Source organism: Carassius carassius, chromosome 42 (genome assembly GCF_963082965.1).
Source record: "Carassius carassius chromosome 42, fCarCar2.1, whole genome shotgun sequence".
In the NCBI taxonomy this organism is placed as follows: Eukaryota; Metazoa; Chordata; class Actinopteri; order Cypriniformes; family Cyprinidae; genus Carassius; species Carassius carassius.
In genome coordinates this window covers 17,396,207-17,414,690 of record NC_081796.1, presented here as the reverse complement: position 1 = coordinate 17,414,690, position 18,484 = coordinate 17,396,207, and the positions used below count along the sequence as shown (strand labels likewise).

The 18,484-nt window shown below is 36.0% G+C and overlaps 1 protein-coding gene and 1 pseudogene across 1 annotated transcript; one reads left to right on the top strand and one right to left on the bottom strand.

Moving 5' to 3' along the window:
* Nucleotides 1–1,117: 1,117 nt before the first annotated feature.
* Nucleotides 1,118–1,963, top strand: LOC132123977 (2-oxo-4-hydroxy-4-carboxy-5-ureidoimidazoline decarboxylase-like; annotated as a pseudogene).
* A 1,084-nt stretch (nt 1,964–3,047) lies between these two features.
* On the bottom strand, nt 3,048–5,731 carry LOC132124044 (pancreas/duodenum homeobox protein 1-like). Its single transcript, XM_059534797.1, has 2 exons — nt 5,185–5,731; nt 3,048–3,829 (listed from the first exon to the last, which is right to left on the bottom strand). The coding sequence occupies exons 1-2, from the start codon at nt 5,609–5,611 to the stop codon at nt 3,480–3,482; spliced, it is 777 nt and encodes a 258-aa protein (XP_059390780.1). The 5' UTR covers nt 5,612–5,731; the 3' UTR covers nt 3,048–3,479.
* Nucleotides 5,732–18,484: the final 12,753 nt, after the last annotated feature.

Sequence of the window (18,484 nt, the reverse complement as noted above, 5' to 3'; positions counted from 1 at the left end):
GGTTTAATCATTATTCTTGAAATATTATTTATCATGTAATAAGAATAGTCTACAGTATGCTTAGGAATTTATTTGTGCAGATTTTCTATAAACAATTTCGTCCATAACTTACATTTCAGTGTGTCTTTCTAACAGTCAGCAAATCAAAATCATCTTTACTGTTTAGGTTAAGCATTCTTCTTAACTTTTTCAATCCACTGAGACAAAGGGGGAATGATATTTGAAAATGAGTTAACAAACTGTATAATGTTTTTGAAATATTGGAAAACATTTGTATGTAAGGTTTAAGATACTAGAAAAAAACATAAAACATAAATTGTGCACTTTGTGTCTTATGATTCTGTGTACTGTAACTTCATAGTGTTTTATAAATGGATGTTTGAACTGGAGGTGTTTATATCATAGACCTACAGAGGGTGGCGCCACAGTGCATGATCCAGTGACACCAGGGGTGTAGTTCAGAAGAGAGGGGGTCAGAATATTTAGCATAAGACCAGGAAAACCTCTTACTCTTATGTGGTCTTTGTCCTCATTTGTCCTAAACTTTGTTGTACAACACATTTCATCTGTTATCAGACTTATGACATGATCTCAGTATTTACTTTGTCATGATATAGCATACATATTTACAGATCATTACATTTCAAAAGCGAAATCTAAACTCATAAAAAAATGAATATTAACCAACACCATTAACTGTACAGCAAACAATAAGAATAAATACCCATTGTTTAGTTTTTAATCTGTTTAATCCATATTTAAGATATTTATGATGTTTGTGTGCACGTGTGAAGCTGTTTTACTTAATTTCTCATCTGTTTCAGTCCTTTCAATCAATGACTTTTTTTCTCACTAAAAACACATGAACAGAGATGGCCTGCGAAGAAAACTATTTCCAAGAAAACCAAGGTCATTGGATTTGGTTCATAAGAGGTCCCAGAAAACATTGTTTTCATCTCATGTTAGCACAGGCCCTACTAAATCTAACACTGGCATAGGCCTACTTTTATATTTCAACTATCCGCCTCCATACATCAGCAAGAGTCAATGGAATATAGGCCTCATACTGGTGGACTCTTGCATTAAATATATAAACCACAATAATCATAGGCTACCTTTATTGTGTAAGGAGGGTATTCAGTTCGTAGCTACCTGCCTCACATTGAGAAATCTATTTAGGCTGCAACAGTTGCAGTAGCCTTATTGACCCAATGGACATTGACCTCGTCCAATATTGGCTTTTGGCATTTCCAGTTTATAGAGGACACGCGCAGGGGCCATGGAGATAAACGCTGTAAATGCTCTAACATACGAGGATTTTGTGAAACTATTTGGTAACGTGGTTGAGAAATGCCCCCTCATTCCGGCTGCAATATGGTCCTTACCGGCCATTCAAAGATCTAGCGGACATCGAGGCTCACTTGAGGGAATTCATTCACGGTCTACCAGACTCGGGTAAAATTTTCTGCTTTATGTATTTACCAAAATCGCGTTCCCTGACGTTTTAAACACAATATTTTATTTAACGGTTAAGTAAATTAAATGTGTTCAGGTAAAGAGGGCGTGTTGCGGTGTCACCCTGATTTGGCGGGTCGGGACCTCCAGAGCGGGACGCTAACACGCGAGTCTCAAGAGGAGCAGAGTCGAGCCGGAATGACCACACTGGATTCCGCAGAGAGTCTGCACATGTATAGTCTAAACACAGAGTACAAGGAGCGCTTTGGCTTCCCTTTTGTCATCTGTGCCCGTCTCAACAGCAAAGCAGACATTGTGCGCCAGCTGTCTGAACGCCTGAACAACGACCGTGCGACGGAGCGAGAGCGCGCGATCGAAGAGGTTACTAAAATCTGTAGTCTCAGGTTACGCAATATTGTCCTATCAGACATTCAAACCAAACTGTAAGTCAAGCTACAATTGCAAAAAGTGTTCACTGCATGTTTCTACTTTATTGTATTTCTACAATAAACAAGTAACATAATATAAAAATATAAGTAACAGACATAAAAAAAATAAGCAGGCTATATAGGCAATATGAATTAATCCATATGAAGTAACATTGTTTTAAAAACGTTAACCCCGTCAGTTATGAAAATATTATTTCTCAGTGGCTTCTGAATGTTTTATAACGTCCAGGTTTTTAAATGTAAAAAAAAATTTTTTATGTGATTGTTATAATTAAGGGAACATAGTCTATTTGATCATTTAGCAAACGTAATGGGAAAATCATTTTTGAATGTAGGGTACTCTGAACCCTCTGAAGCTAAGTAACATCCAACTAAAATGTTTCAGAAAAACGTTCCATAAATGATGTATTGTTTTGTGCTAATGTTTTGAGCCTACGTTATTAAAGACAGGGGCGTTGCTACAGAGGAAAGGAGGTGTATATATGAGATGGGCCCACAGAACAATGTCCTCTGACAGATTAACTTTGAATGATGTCCTCGACAAAGTGATTTTGAAGGAATTCCTGAATATGCCACATGTTTTTGGCGCCTCTAAGGCAGCAAGTTTATTGTGATGCTCTGTAAATCTATAATAAAATGGAGTGATAAAAAATGATAGTACTTATGCTTTTGTATAGATGTAGCATACCCTCATAGTGATTCTGTAAAAATGCTCAAACAGCGAATGTTGCTAATGTTACCTCTTAGCAAGCTTTCAAGCATCTATTTAGCAACTTAGTAACCTGTAGTTTTGTTCGATTAGGTTATATGCAAGGCTACCTACCGGAAGTGGCGTCGGACTGGGGGTAAAACCAGTACTGATTACCAGGGCCCCAAAGGAAGAGAGGGCCCTTGAAAAGTCTGCAATATATATTTTCAGGGGGACTGCCTATGCATTGGGCCTGGGATCTTGTGCAGCACTACTGCCTACCGGCATAATAATGAATAATGAATCATAGCCTAAATAATACTATTGCATTACAGTTGTGTTGTTTTTGAAGCATTGGTTAATAAACTTTGGGTTATGATTAGCATAGGCTATACTATTCTTTTTACTATTCCTATTTGCACCAAATTAAAACAAATGATATGACGCCAGACTTCACACATGCTTTTAATTTGTTTAGTAGCTGCATAAATAGTATGAATGATAATTAATAAAGAAATTCATGATAGAAAGGCTTTTTGACTGTTTGTTGTCTATCTATAAATATGAATACATTCCAGTTTTAATAATGTCCATTAGACTATATATTTGATAATGTTTTAAATGAACATTTGACGTTTCAATGACGTCATGCGATTCTATTTCACAAAAAGACCTTTCAAGAAATTGACTCCACGTGCATCGTCTCTCACACAACTGAGATCGCCCTCTACTGTCAATCTTTTAGCAGTAGCCTACACTACACATTTACAGGATTTGACTGAATGTTGTCATGTGAAAATGAGATATGGCACATTATAGTTCCACTCACTGATGGCAGGTTGATGGATTGTGTGGATGACACATGTTTCTTTTGGTCAGTGTTTATTTTACGAGTCTTGTGGGACTGGAGGTATGTGAGAGTGCAGGGGTGAAGGGGGTCCCGTTAGAGTGACACACGACTCATCCTTGAGACCTCCAGATGAGATTGAGGAATCCTGCTCGGGATCCACTCCTCTGGATCTCCTCTTGTCCTCCTCCTTTTTCCATTTCATGCGTCGGTTTTGGAACCAGATCTTGATGTGTCTCTCGGTGAGGCTGAGGGTGAGCGCGAGCTCCACGCGGCGCGGGCGCGAAATGTACTTGTTGAAGAGAAACTCTTTCTCGAGCTCGAGCAGCTGCGCTCTGGTGTAAGCTGTCCGCGTGCGCTTGCTCTCCTCGGCCTCTACCATGTAAGAGCCTAAAACAGAATTACAGGAGTGAAGTATTAGTGAGGTATGTTTTCGACACAGTCACACCATCTGCCTCTGATGATAATACAGTTTAAAAGTTAGGGTGAACTGCCCTAAAGTGGGACACTAATAAGCTTTGGGCAGTTTATAAAGTTTAACTCAAAGGTCAGAATCTACTAAATTAATTCAGTTTGTAGTTCATATTAAAACGAGTAGGCTAATAAAACCAAATGTAAATGCTATTAATTCTAATTTAAGTAGATCTAGTCTACTTTTTATTTCAGTAGGCTACGTGCGGTATTAGATTTATTGACAAGAAATATCATTATAGCTTTCACCGCTATACGTTTTACAGGACCGTTTGTTTGTCTGATGGTCTTTCAATAATAATCTTCTCTTTTTCGTTTTTTAATCAAATCGACTACTAATAGAGGAATTAACATTATCTTTAAAAAAATGCATTTATTTAAAGTAGAAGAAATCAAGATCAAATTAATTTTCAACGTGGAACTGGTCTATAAATAGGAGACTTTGTAAGTGTCACGTAATATTTTTGTTCATCAGGTCACTATTTTAATCCAAAAAAAAAAAAATATGATTACTATTTTTAAATAATAGCCTAATTGTATCAAATTCTATAGGGAATTATTTGTATAATGTTATTGTTTTTCACTTTTATTTTTTTATTTTTTGTACAATAGGCTAATTAATAGCTAATCGTAGCATAACAATAATAATACATATAGCCTAACGATTAATATTGTTCTCGAAATTATGTGAATATTTAAAAAAGAATCAGGCCTCTAAAAATCATCAATTGTATGCAGTCTAGAATTTCTAGACTAGGCTATTAAAGAAACTAAAAACTAACTTTCTTCCTTTCTTACAGTTTTCCTCTTTTGGGCGATTTTAAAAGAAAAAAATAAGTTATTTAGGCGTACGTGTGGTCTAAACTGTACTGAATGACTGCTCAAAAATTGAGCCTATTTTAAATTATAATCGATTTTTTTTTTTTACCACAATAACACTTTTCAGGGCCACTGGTCAGCATTAAGATGTTGAAAACTACGATGCTTTCGGGAAGCCTCAGAACACTGGTCCTATCCTCATCCTATCATATCCTTTTCTTTTTCTGAACATCGATGTTGGAATCTAAGAAAATATATTGTTGTTATTTTTAACTAAATGGGATAATAATAATTATTTAGGCGACTTTTAAATGGACATAGTGTAACACAGTGATTCTTTTAAGCACTTCGGAAGATCATAAACATGTGTCATTAGGGCCTGCTTTCATTTGATCAGTTTTTTTTTTTTTTACTTAATGGTGAACCTAGATTAATGGCCGAAGCACGAGAGTTACCTGTCCACTGTCCTTTCCAAGCGTGCGTGTGAGATTTCGTTGACTTCATCCACGGGAATGGCAGATGATATCTGTTCCGATCCCCGCTCAGGTCGAGAGAGTCTTCATAACCGCCGAGCGTCTGTAGAGATGTCTGTGGATTCTGGGGAAGGTGAAGATGAGGCCCTACCAGATCATCACGGGTCGACATGTTATAAGAAGTAATATCGGTAAGATTTGGCTGGTCCTGGCCGCCCGAGAACGATGAGGCGTAGACGGACTGAGTTTGTCTATTCATATACAGACACGGTGGAGGGTTTTGGCTGTAGTCTTCGTTGGAGTGTCTCTGGAAGGCGCAAGAGTCCTTATACAGATGGTTAGGAGGGTAAAAGTGCTCCCGATTCATGATGGCCACAGACCGGGGAAACCGTGCTGTACACGAGCACATGAGCCAGCGCCCTGCCCCTGATCAGGACCTCTGCTCTACCTGCAGTCTGAGTCTGGCGCCGGACGAGGGCCTCATAGGTGTGCCCCCGTGAACATGTGACCCTGCCGCACCATTGGTTTCACTGTTTACACAAACCTGTCAACTGGCAGGATATTCTGTACGTGTTTCCTTTCGACTGCCCCGCGGTTTGACAATAATTGAACAGAACTGACCATGCTCAAATCAATGCCCTTGGCAAACACTTTGTTTGCCTGCGACTATGTGCTACACCTGCAGTTGTTAGATTTTACTGCAAAGGCAGGTGAATCGCGGAATCCGTGCCTCTGAACACCGAGCGGCCGGGTTAAAAAAAAAAAAGTTGCGGAATTGAAAACAAACAAAAAAAATTTGATAAACATCCTCAAATTGCTCAAATTCTTTTTATCAGCTTCCGAAAGAGGAGAGACAGGATCGATTCTCACTTAGGCTATCAAAGGCAAAATCATCCAGACTGAACTTGACTGACTTTAAGAAAAAAGAGAATATGACAACAAAGCAACTTAAATATAAAGGTTATTTATTTATTTATATTCTATTAAGAATATGCTATTTAAAGTCCATGGAAACTCTGCACAAAAGGTTATATAGTGCGAAAATGTCTTCAGATTTTTCAAATGTTCTTTGGAAAATGGTTCGATCAAGAACTGTTCACTGAAGGTTTCTTTATAGGGAATTAGGGAATCCAAAATGGTTCTTATGGCATCGCTGCGGGGAAAAATAGCTACTACTTTTGGAAACTTTTTAAGAGTGTAACGGGATGCAAAGAGGCACCATTAAGTCCTTGTTACGTAAAATCTGGACATGGGGACAAGGACAATCACACACCTCTTAACGTTGTCCTTCTTTTGCTTTAACCAAGCTTATCTGCCATTAAGCACACGCGTCCACGGTCCACTGAACTAAAGTTCTCCTTACTAAATAAAAACGAGCTGCTCGGTGTAAACGAATTAACATGGAGAGTGAAACAGAACTCAATTAGTGAGATGTGTGCGCAGCGCGAGCGCAAGGCAGACCGATGTTTGGAGAGGTCAGAACAAGGGAGAATAGGTAGCATGAAAAGGTGATTTTCAATTTGTGGAATTTCCCAAGTCTCATATTTGGAAGCAACAACAACAACACCACCAAAAATAATTATTACTTTTAAAAAAAAAAAACGATATAGTTTTAAGCGTTTTATTGTATCAAGCAAATTTCGAGTAATTCAGACTATATGGCATAGTTCTGTGTTTGCATGGACCTCTTAAAATAACAATAATGGCACTTTCTTTCCTATCTTAATGGGGCTCTCATACGACATCATAAAATACAGGCAAATCCATCAAGTCTTGCAACGACGCTTAATGATGTTTATATATGACCTCGTCTGAAAAGGGAAGGAAACCGTTATCCGCGACTATTTACACAATGTTGAAAGAGTGCAAAATGTTTTATGAAGCGTGAGTGAGACGACGCTTGAAAGCATTTCCATGGAACGTTATAAGAGGGATAATGGTGTAAAGTGATGTGTAATGTGACTGCCATGCTACAGAGGAAATACACAACTTAAGGCACTGGTACATAAAATCGGCTAGCAATTAAAATGCGTTTTGGGACTTTAGATAAAACGCAATAAACCAGTTAGGAGACACGCAAAATCGCTCTGAAACCACTTGTATGTTTGAGTAGGAGTAATGTGTAGCTTCAAATGTCCAAGTGCGACTCGATAATGGGAGTTCAGATAAATCATAATGCTACAAGTTGCGTTATGTAAAACGACAATCAGATGTTGACAATCAGGATGCTTCGTCTACTAAACTGAAGGAAAACGCAGTTTTGGCAACACTTGTAAAAAGCTTAATGTTTTTATGTATATATACGTGCATTTATTTCAATTTACTATCACGTGAGTAACCAGGTGTATCACGGACACTGAGCCCTTTTTACTTTTCAGACTTTACATAATCTTAGAGTGGCAGTGAACAAACGGTGATAAAATATGCTTGCTTAGTGGTGACTTTAAAGCTTGGGCAAAGATGTTAAACCGCTGCTAAGGAATGATAATGACATTTAAACTGGAGTTTAAGACACCCATTGAGGAAAACCTCAGAAGCAAAAATTAATTTAACCACGCACTGAATGAAGAATGACAGAAACATTTCGCCCACAAACACTCGCGTTTATTGCACATACGTTCATTTTAAACGTTATTATAATCATTCATTCATTATTTATTAAACAAAATACCATTATTGAAAAAATTGAAATTATACAACGTAAACACATATAATAGCTATATAAACATAATGAAAAAGATTCACTCACACACCCACACACACACACAAAAAGTAAGCCTATATGTTTATACAAACAATTCATTTCTATAAATAAAAAAGGAAACAAGCCGGAGGAGAAACTTGCACTACTATTTCAATAATTTAATATCATTGTTTATGTTCATGTATAGAACTAATGTGCGCTCCAAAACAAAACCTCTACAAAGACCGTTACAGCTTCTCGAGCGCGGTAAAGTTAGTTTTAGGTTTGATATTCGCTAGATATTCGCCTAGGCTTGCTTTAGGGAATTTACCTATAAGTCCAATAATTAATACAAATTATGTTTCCAACGCCACAGTAAATGCCTTGTGGGCAATCTGACAGAAAATATTTAACCAACATGTCGCTACAGACAATATCTCCCTTACTTTATGTACAGTACACACAAGCTATTTTCTTTAAAGAATTACTATAATTCACCAAAAGTTTTTTATTTTTATTTATTTTTTATTTTTATGTTCCAAATGTTGTAGTACATTACTAGTTACAAAACTAACTTACTACAGGTGAAATTTTGCCAATATATCCCTTACTGTATGTACAGTACATAATTAATCTTCATTTAAACAATTACTGTAAATCACTAAAAGGGGTTTTTCCTGTTCCAAATGATGTAGTACGTTTGTAGTTCAAGACTGACTTACTACAGGTTAAATTTTGCCAATATATCCCTTACTGTACGTACAGTACATAATTATTCTTAAAAAACAATTACTGTAAATCACCAAAGGGGTTTTTTCATGTTCCAAAGGTTGGAGTACGTTTGTAGTTACAAGACTGACCTACTACAGGTTAAAGTTTGCCAATATCTCACTTACTGTACATGCAGTACATAATTATTCTTAGAAAACAATTACTGTAATTAACCATAAGGCTATTTTTATGTTCCAAAGGATGTAATACGTTTGTAGTAACAAGACTGACTTACTATGGGTGAAAGTTTGCCTGTTTCCCCCTTACTGTACGTACAGTACATAATTAATTTTAAAATACAATTACTGTAAATCCCCAAAAGGGGTTTTTCATGTTCCAAAGGTTGTAGTACGTTTTTAGTTACAAGACTGACTTACTACAGGTGAAAGTTTGCCAATATCACCCTTACTGTATGTACAGTACATAATTAATCTTAAAATGCAATCACTGTAATTGACCAAAAGTTTTTTTTTTTCATGTTCCAAAGGTTGTAGTAAGCATGTAATTACAAAACTGACTTACTACAGGTGATATTTTCCCAATATCTCCCTTACTGTATGTACAGCACATAATTTTTCATTAAAAAAATACTGTAAATCACCAAAAGGGTTTTACATGTTCTAAATGTTGTAGTACACCACTAGTTACAAAACTAACTTACTACAGGTGAAATATTGCAAATATATCCCTTACTGTACGTACAGTACATAATCAATCTTCAAAAACAATTACTGTAATTGACCAAAAGGGTTTTTCTTCATGTTACAAAGGTTGTAGTACATTTTTATTAACAAGACTGACTTACTACAGGTGAAAGTTTGCAAATATATCCCTTACTCTATGTACAGTACATAATCAATCTTCAAAAACAATTACTGTAACTGACCAAAAGGGGTTTTCTTCATGTTCCAAAGGTTGTAGTACATTTTTATTAACAAGACTGACTTACTACAGGTGAAAATTTGCCAATATCACCCTTACTGTATGTACAGTACATAATTAATGTTAGAAACCAATTACTGTAAATCACCAAAAGGGTTTTTTCATGTTCCAAAGGTTGTAGTACGTTTTATAGTTACAAGACTGACTTATTACAGGTGACATTTTGCCAATATCTCCCTTACTGTACGTACAGTACATAATTATTCTTAAAAAACAATTACTGTAAATCACTAAAAGGGTTTTTTCCTGTTCCAAAGGATGTAGTACTTTTGTAGTTCAAGACTGACTTACTACAGGTGAAATTTTGCCAACATCAACTTTTTTTTTTTTTTTTTTTTTTATTAGAATATGCAAAATGTACATAAATTTGGATCACAAACAGGGAAAACAAATAAACAAACAAACAAACAGCAAAACAAACAAGCTAAACAAAATCAATACAGTAATAGTAATATAAAACTATTATTGTAATTGATCAAAAGGGTTTTTTATGTTCTAAATGTTGTAGTACATTACTAGTGGCCAGACTGACATATTACTAGGGTCAATTTGCCAATATCAGCTTTACTGTGCATACAGCACATAATTATTCTTAGAAAACAATTACTGTAATTCACCTTAATGGTTTTTTATGTTCCAAAGGTTGCATTACAAACCTTGTGGCCAGACTGACTTAATACAGGTGACATTTTGCCAAAATTCTCCTTACTGTACATACAGTACTTAATTATTTAAAAAAAACAATTACTGTAATCCAGCAAATTTTTTTATGTTCCAAAGGTTGTAGTACATTCCTAGTGGCCAGACTGACTTACAACAGGTGAAAGTTTGCCAATATCACCCTTACTGTACATATAGAACATAATTAATTATCGAATACATTTACTGTAATTGACCAGAAGGGTTTTTTATGTTTTATACGTTGTGGTATGCTTGTAGTTTCAAGACTAACTTACTACAGGTGAAATTTTTCCAATATCTCCCTTACTGTACATACAGTACATAATTATTCCTAAAAATCAATTACCGTTAATCACCAAGAGGTTTTTTTTTCATGTTCCAAAGGCTGTAGTATATTCCTAGTTACAAGACTGACTTACTACAAGTGAAACTTTGTCAATATCTCCATTACTGTACAAACGGTGCATAATTATTCTTAGAAAAAAATACTGACATTTACCAAGTGTTTTTTTCCAAAGGTTGCTGTACATTCGTAATGACCAGACTGACTTACTAAAATTTACTGCTTGTACATCACAGAAATATTTTAATCAAAAACTAATTCACCTAATTCACTTTTTCATGTTCTAAAGGTTGAAGTACGCTCCTTGTTGTTTTTTAAATTCTACAGTATATTTATATTCATATTTATTTATTTATTTATTTATTTATTTGTGTGTACTGGTATATATGGTTTATGAGAACACAAATGTGTATAATGTCATGGGTACTACAACATAAACATGGGTTATGAGGACACTTCCTGTGTCCCAGTAAAATAAAAGGCTTAAAAAAAAACTAACAAAACAGTGTTTTCTGAAATTCAAAAGTTGGCATTAGTTATCTGTGAGGGGGTAGGTTTAGGTGTAGTGTTGGTGTAGGGTGATAGAAAATACAGTTTATTTAGTATAAAAACTATTACACCTATGGAGAGTCCCCGCAAACCACAAAATTGTTTTCAAAGAATAATTATCTACCCTACGTACAGTAAGATAGAAATTGGCTAAATTTCACCTGTAGTAAGTCAGTCTCGTAACTACAAATGTACTACAGCCTTTGGAACATGATAAAATCCTTTTGGTCAATTACAGTAATGGTTTTTGAAGATTAATTATGTACTCCATGTACAGTAAGGCTGATATTTGCAACCTTGCACCTGTAGTAAGTCAGTCTTGTAACTGCAAAGGTACTACAACCTATGGAACATAAAAAACCCCTATGGTGAATTACAGTAATTGCTATCTATGAATAATTATGTACTGTATGTACAGTAAAGAAGAGGTTGGCAACATTTCACTTGTAGTAAGTCAGTCTTATAACAAAAAATGTTCTACAGCCATTGGAACATGAAAAAACCCTTTTTGTGATTTACAGTAATTGTTTTATAAGAATAAGTATGTACTGTATGTACAGTAAGGGAGATATTGGCAAACTTTCACCTGTAGTAATTCATTCTGGCCACTAGGAATGTACTACAACCTTTGGAACATAAAAACTCATTTTAGTGAATTACAGTAATAATTATGCACTGTATGTACAGTAAGTGAGATGTTGGCCAACTTTCACCTGTAGTAAGTCACTCTTGTAATTACAAACATACTACAACCTTTGAAACATGAACAAAACCCTTTTGGTCAATTACAGTAATTGTTTTTGAAGATTGATTATGTACTGTACATACAGTAAGGGAGATATTGTCAAAATTTCACCTGTAGTAAATCAGTCTTGTAAATACAAACGTACTCCAGCCTTTGTAATATGGAAAAATATTTTGGTGAATTACAGTAATTGTTTTTTAAGAATAATTATGTACTGCAAGTAAAGTAAGGGAGATAATGGCAAAATTGAATCTGTAGTAAAGGCGGGCGTACACGGTGCGATTTTTGCTGTCGTACAAGTTCGCATGCGATTTTTTTCAATCGTGTGGAAATCGCGTATGCTCGTATGGTCACGGCTCGTATCATTTGCGATGCAATTCGAGCCGAGCAGAGTGGCTTACGAGCACTTCCCGACCTCCCGATCATTTTTAAACATGTCTAAAAAGTTCATGAGCTATCGGTTTGAATTTGTGACATGTGTGCAGTTGAACGAGCCGATTTGTTGATTTATCTGAAGTTGACCAATAACGAACTAGGAAAACCACAGAAGAAGAAACACGAACACGGCAGCGCCACGGCGAATGTGGACTATTGACCAGGTGGATAAACTCGCTGAAGTCTGACAGGAACAGCGAGCGCTGTATGATGTTTCTAGCAACGTGTACCATGCTTTTTAGTTCTCTCTCTTTCGCACGCGCTCTCTCTCACACACGCATATGTAGTTTACAGGGACTCTCCATAGACGTAACGGTATTTTGTACTGTATATCCCCATACACTACCTCTATCCATTACGGAAAATGCATGTTTAAAATTTCTATTAAACACCGTATAGTATTTTTTTAAAGCCATTTGGTTTACGAGGGCACAGGAATTGTCCTCACAAACCATGTTTACATTGTAATACCTAATTCAGATATTTATAAACCTACAAGAACACACACACACACAGGGTGACCAAACGTCCCGGTTTCCTATTGCTAAAAATAACATGTACGTGTAGGAAACAGTCACGGCTTGTATCAATATTGTATATGCAGTTATGGGAGAGGGAGAGCAGTTATATTAGGCGCGTTCGACTTGAAGCAGCGCTGCACAGAATGACATCACCTGTATGGCATCAAAGTACCGCGAGAGCGATTCGAATGCATTGGATATGTGTGCTCTCTTAGCGCTCTCGCGGTACTTTAATGTCATACCTTCTGTGCGTGCAGCGGTGCTTCAAGTCGAACGCGTCTATAAACTTCGTGCGATTGCTTCTGGAATTCGCAGGTTGTAAAATCGTGTCGTATATCATCTCGTCCGATTTTCAGATAAACTCACTCGTGCTGTGTGCGTGGACATACGATCTTCCGACAATCCGAATTCGCACCATGTACGCCCGCCTTAAGTCAGCCTTGTAACTACAAATTTACTACAAGCTATGGACCATGAAAAAAAAAACCTTTCGGTCAATTACAGTAATTGTTTTCTAAGATTAATTATATACTGTATTGTATTGGCAAAATTTCACCTGTAGTAAGTCAGTCTTGTAACGTTACTCGAGGACCTAAATAAGGACCCCTTTGACTTAGTCCTTGATCACAATCCTAACCCAAGTTACAGATGTAAAAATATAACCTACGTCAGCTGCTGACATAAGCATTACAGTAAAATTAAAAATGTGAAACCATTCTGTATTATATAATTAATAAGTACAAGGTCGAAACATGAATTTGACTGACGTTATGTTCCACGATCGCATTTCAATCAGGCACCTAAATTGTCACACCTGCTATACGATTGACAGCGTGAGTGCCCGCCTCCAGATAACTGCTTACTGATAAAGTAAAATAATAATAATAAAAATAATAATCATAACATTTAAATTGATTCACAAATGTTACCTAACTAAAGCATTTATTGGGACATATAAGTCAGACACCTGAAGTTAGTTGCTGTTTTTGTAATTCTTTTGAAGAAGATTTCTTTCATTTATTTTGGCAATGCTCCTACACAAAAACATTTTGGTCAGACTTTTTAGTGTTTATTCCATTTTATTTTGTAAGTGAATCTTGAATCTTTGATGTTGTTACCCAGGCAACAATTCTTTGTGTATATTCGTTCGTTTTTATCTTGTCTTTATTTATGTTGTATTTATTTATTTTAATTGGACTGCCTATTTTAAATTTTTTATATTTGTATTGTTTAATTAAAAAATATTTAAAAAAAAAACACCCTGCATACCACGCCGATCCATTTTCTCGAATCGGTTCATTTGAACAGTTCGTCTGAATGAAGCGGTTCAAGAATGATTCGGTAGTTCTTTACGTCATTACATGATCTCTTGGCATATTAATGCTCTAAAACTTTCCAGTGCATGTCCCAAAACGCGATTTATTATGTTTTTTTCGCTTAAGTTTTAATAAACAAGGGTGCTTATTGTAATATCAGTTAAAAATTCTAGCCACTTAAGCCAGGAAATCCAAAATTGGAACTTAAATATAACTTGCATTTACAATAAGCAAAAATAAAATTCATTTAAATCTCTTGGCTGCAATAAAATAAAAAAATAATAAATAATAAATTAACCTATTTGGTTTGCGTTTGCCTTTATTGATAAAGTCATAGCCTACTCAAGTCATAAACATTTTCAGAACATTTTATTTGTAACATTATTGCTATTCAGCAATTCAGTGATTTATTAAAGGTCCCCTTCTTCGTGATCCCATGTTTTAAACTTTAGTTAGTGTCTAATGATGTTGTTAGAGTATAAATAATATCTGTAAAATTCCAAAGCTCAAAGTTCAATGCCAAGCGAGATATTTTATTTAACAGAATTCGCCTACAAAAAACGACCCGTTTGGACTACAGCCCTCTAGTTTCTGCAGTAATGACGTCACTAAAACAGTTTTTTGACTAACCTCCGCCCACATGAATTCACAAAAAGGGGGGCGTGGTCTTGTTGCTCTCCGATGGAGAAGAAGGAAGAGCTGCGTCTGTGTTTGCCATGTCGTTGAAACCATAGACAGTAAAAGAAATGGACACAGCGACCCCATTGGATTCAATGGAGACAAGCGAAGTCAATTAGAAGCAATCACTTCCTGGGGGTCGGGCGTACTGCGCAGACTCAAACTGAGCTTGATGACGTAAATGTCATGTGCGCAACCTGTAAGTCTTCTAATCGCTGTGCCAAGAGAAATCTGAATCACCCACCAAATCTTCCAGAGAAGGCGAGTGTGAACAGGAGCAAATTTTGGTAAGTATTCTGATTAATTATCTCCCTTGACTTTATCGCTCCACGTTCCCCCGATAGCCTCATAGACAGTACAAGATTTCCTGAGAGCTTCTCCTCCTGTCCATACGGTAATTTCTCTACTGTGTGACAGAGAGTCGCTGGTTATGACGCAATCGTTAGCCTATTTTTTACAAAAACTGCTTCTACGGGACAATTTTGCAGAGGACAGCTTGCTGAGGACAACTTCCTCAATCTCAATCAGTTTAATGCCGGATTCGCAAAAAGATTATTCTTGAAAGATGGAGCAGTTCCCTCTTTGTCTGGAGAAGGCGTTGTTTATGGACCACAACTGGTAAGTATATTTTATTATTTAAGTTGGTGCGTTTAACAGTTTCTGTAACTTACTACACAAAGGGCAACACTGTTTAGCTTTGTTAACTAGATGTTAGGGCTGTGCAAAAAAACGAATGCGATTTTCATGCGCATCTCGTTAGTAAAAACGCTCCTGTGATTATAAGTACATCTCCAGCACATGCTCCTGCCCACTTGCTTCTCAAAACTAGTCCAATCGCGTTACCAGGAGGTCAGTCTGCTCTCAGCTCCTGTCGAATCACAACACAGGAACCGCTGGCCCAATCAGAACTCGTTACGTATTTCTGAAGGAGGGACTTTATAGAACAAGGAAGTCATCAGCCCCGTTTTTGCAAGTACTCCTCGCTGCAGACTGTAGCGCGGTGACGTCACGTATGTACGTGACGTATGTTTTTATCGCGCATGCAAAGTAACGTATATGTATTTACCGTAAATATGATTGTGCGCCGTACTGACTGTCATTAATGCGCATATCCAGGTTCATTCACTTCCGGATGTTCGTAAGGTATGGTGGATGAGAGATATTACTTTTGTTTTCTTAAAAAATTGCGTTTAAATTGCTTTTAATTGTAAGAATGCTTTGGTCATAATCATAGAGAGTGTCATTGCAAATGTGTGCGATTTCGAACATTTATGACATGTTTTATGATATAGTATTCGAATGCTGGTCTTTCAAAGTCTTATTTCGCCTAAAATGAACCATTAAAGATGTCTAAAAATAGAGCAGAAAGACTTTATTAATGTAAGTAATGCCATTGATCAAAAAAATATCATATTTGTAATCTTTTTCATTAACATTATCAAAGATTAATAGATACTGTAACACATATTGTTCATTGTTAGTTCATGTTAATTAATAAATTAACTACTAATGACACCTTATTGTAAAGTGTTACTTCTTAAATTGACCTTCATATGTCTTAATATGACTTTTTGGGGACATTGTCAGTGAGAAGAAATTCAGAGAAGAGACCCACTTCATGTGGCTAGAGTACTGTAATTATCTGTTTTTCTTTTCTCTGACAGACTGTATAGCCCTCAACTGTAAAAATTTCAAATTGAAAAAACTTCAAACTTTCAGGCCATGCTTTCTCAAGCCAAGCCAACCTAAATTTTGACTTGACAAAATGTATTAATTTAGTTGATGTTAATGCTGGTTATAAATTAAATCTCTTAGGTAGTTTACAGACAAAACAAATAACACTTTTTCTAACACCATGCTATAATATATTTAAAAATACATTTAAAATATTTTCCTTGTATGGCTCTTCTGCCTTTCTTCAAAATGATTTAATATTGCTTTAGTATTGTTTGTTCTTTTATGTAAATTAGGTGTCGTGAACTGGAGTGCATTGTCTGAACAATACAACCTGAGTTCCGGGCGTCATGTTCTCTGACCCAGTGCCTCCGGTGCAGTGAGATATTTAAAGACTGTCTACCTGGCTGTGTGAGGAATCGCAGGAGGAGAGTCCTGTGTGGGTTTTATCCATTCAAAGAATTTGAGGGCTACTGCTTGGCTTATTGTTTTATCAGTTGTAACGCGTTGTGTCAGGAGGGGGGAAAAAATATGGATAGCTCACAAAGTTATTAGGCCAGACAGACTCACTGAGGCGATTGACATTTAACAACGACTCGCGTTTTATTTCTCCAATCGAACTCGGGCAATTGTCCGTCCCATGTTCCACCGTCCACAGCGTTACCAAAACAAACAAACAAGATTAAAACAAAATGATTTCCAAACAGAAATTACCCGCATACATGGGGGATTCGAGTCGCGGTTGTATATATTATCATACAGAGTGCAGACCGTTTTACAGGGAGCGCGCAGCTCTTAAAGGGGCCACACTTATTTCCACTCGTTACACAGTGATGGAGGTGAATTTCAGATTTTTTTTCTTGTGTCATGTCTATAGTCTTAATCTATATTTGTATATACAATTATATTTTTTGTTTTGTTCTTTGAAATAAATAAAAAAAGATCACTGTCATCAGTTTGTTTTTTTTGAGGCACCTTGCATAAAATGGGATGCAGACACTAAAAATATACTGTATGTAGTCAACTGAACTTAAAACTACTTTATTGGCTTAAATGTTTCACATGCAGAATTGCCAAAGCAAAAGAAAAATTTCCAAATTTATAGTTAATAAATAGATAAACAAGAAGCATAGCAAAAGAAAGATTAAAATAAGAAAGGCAGTGGCCATTTACACTAAGTGCAAATGGCTATAGATTGTATTTGTTAAAATAGCATGATTTTCTCCTATTTATATTACTTATTGCAAATAGTGGCAATTATCTGCACCTCAGTATTGTAGTACATTATAAAACAGTATGCAATAATTACTGTATAAATTATAATTTTAATTCAAATTGTTAAATGGATGCCACCATATTAGGACAATAAAGCCCTCCCTCACAACTTTTTGATTATTTCCTTCGTTTTTATTTAAAATAAATGCTTTTCTGATGTGATTTGAAATTTGAAAAGGGAGAAAAAAAACTGTCAAAATGCAGATTCGGACCCGGATCGATTGCATCAAATTGTGAACAACACACATTTTACCATCTGCACTATTAGAGCCGACGACTGTACTTTATCTGTTGTAATTTTGACTAGCTCAATAAGAAATATAAGGAGCCATTAAAGTGTAATATTACACTATACACAGTGAAGTAAAGTGCACACTACTACACAGATATTACAGAATAAACTTTAATTCCGTATGATTTTACCTCAGATGAAACATGGTTAAACATGGTTGTTTTTCCTGTCTTTTTTTACACCTTAATGTTCTTTAATACATTCACATTTTATTAGAGTTTTCTTTTCTGTTAATTATGCGCATCGATTTAATGCACGCACGACGCGAAAACAACTAACGTCATCACGCAATGCAAATTACAAGCGCATGCGCGGTAAACACATAGGTGACTTACATACGTGAAGTACGGACGTGACGTCACCGCGCTACAGTCTGC